The 1,653-nt window shown below is 64.7% G+C and overlaps 1 protein-coding gene across 1 annotated transcript in view; it reads right to left on the bottom strand.

Moving 5' to 3' along the window:
* LOC130587581 (E3 ubiquitin-protein ligase HUWE1-like) overlaps positions 1-1,653 on the bottom strand; it is a gene marked incomplete at both ends in the record, with an annotated part of 14,216 nt that overhangs the window by 3,946 nt on the left and 8,617 nt on the right. The window contains 3 exons of the mRNA XM_057388561.1: positions 9-278; positions 682-893; positions 1,405-1,554. Coding sequence (XP_057244544.1) covers positions 9-278; positions 682-893; positions 1,405-1,554 — 632 coding nt within the window. The remainder of the gene's footprint in view (positions 1-8; positions 279-681; positions 894-1,404; positions 1,555-1,653) is intronic.

Below are 1,653 nucleotides of genomic sequence, written 5' to 3'. Positions count from 1 at the left end.
AGGATGGCCGAGAGCGCCGAGGTGCTGGAGTGGCCGAAGAGGCGCTCGTGCATCAGCTGCCGCTGGCGCGCCTCCTGCTCGCGCCGCAGCGCCTGCGCCTCGGCCGCGATGTCCGGYGGCATCACGGCCAGCACCGAGTCCTCCATGTCCTCCAGCACCGAGCGCCGCAGCTCGGACGGCAGCGTCTGGATGAACGTCACCGGGTCCATGGGCGCGTCCGAGCCCGTGGCCTGAGCCAGCTCCCGCCGCTGCTGCTCCGCCCGCTGCTGCGCCAGCACCTGTGGGGACAGGGGGACAGTGAGGGGACATGGGGACAGTGAGGAGACATTGGGACAGTGAGGAGACAGAGGGACAGTGAGGAGACAGAGGGACAGTGAGGGCACAGGGGGACAGTGAGGAGACATGGGGACAGGGGGACAGTGAGGGGACACAGGGACTGCATGGGGACAGTGATGGGACACGACTGCACACCCAAAACAGGCCACACCCACTTAAGCCCACCTTGAGGCCACACTCTTGTACATTAGCCCCACCCCAGAACAGCCACACCTGTGCCCAAGCCCCGCCCCTAAGCCACACCCATCCCATAGCCCCACTCCATGCCCACACCCCTCCCTTATCCCTGCCCTGCCCCATGACCACACCCCTCCCTCGGCCCCACCCAGCCACACCCATGCCCACCTCCTCCTGGATGGCCGGGGGCAGCGCCGCCAGGAACTCGGGGCTGACCTCGGTGAGGCCGGGGTTGGCCACCACGGGCGGGGCGGGGCTGGCGGCAGGCGGGGCCCGCGCGGGCGGGCGGATCCCCAGCTGGTTCTGCAGCACCTCCCGCCGGATGTCATCAGGCAACGCTGCCAGGAACGACGGGTCCACGCCCTCCGGGAGGCTGATCCCTGGGGACAGCGGGGACAAGTTGGGGACATCCCTGGGGAACGCCCCCAACACAGAGGGAGTCCCGAAAACACCCAGGGACACCCCTGAGAGATGCCCTGAACACAGGAGGAATCCCCAAAACACCCAGGGACACCTGAAAAAATGCAAGGAGATCCTGAAACACCCCCAGGAACAGACTTAAAAGTATCAGGGACACCGTGAAACCATTAGGGACACCCTAAAATCCCAGACACATGAGAACACCATCAAATCCCATAGGGACACCTCAAAACCATCAGAGACATCCTTAAAACCCCTCAGGGACCCCCTGAAACTTCGCAGCAATCCCCAAAACCTCCAGGAAGACATGCGGTGTCACTGATAGGCCTGAGGGACACACAGGGGGTGTTCACTGACCGGGCAGAGGGGGACAGGGGGATGTCATTCACCAACTGGGGAGGGTCACTGACCGGGCAGAGGGGGACAGGGGGGGTCACTGACTGGCCAGAGGGGGACAGAGGGGTCACTGACCGGCCAGCGGATCCTCCTCCTCGCTGCTGGTGGACGGCAGCGGCTCCTCCAGGATGCCCCGTGAGTCGGACCCGGAAATGGCTCCAGCTGAATCCCGRGTGGACGAACTCTCCGAGGATGAGGCAGGGGGGGAGCTGGGGGTGACATCACAGAGATGTAACATCATTGGGGAGGACACCCCCAAAACCATGACATCCCCCCCAATTCAGCGGGCAGGGGGTCTCACCTATCGTCTGGAGGCTGAGCGGT

The sequence above is a fragment of the Malurus melanocephalus genome, unplaced genomic scaffold, assembly GCF_030028575.1.
Source record: "Malurus melanocephalus ecotype Western Australia unplaced genomic scaffold, MMel_1.1 scaffold_2103, whole genome shotgun sequence".
In the NCBI taxonomy this organism is placed as follows: Eukaryota; Metazoa; Chordata; class Aves; order Passeriformes; family Maluridae; genus Malurus; species Malurus melanocephalus.
This window is presented reverse-complemented; position numbering and strand designations above follow the sequence as displayed.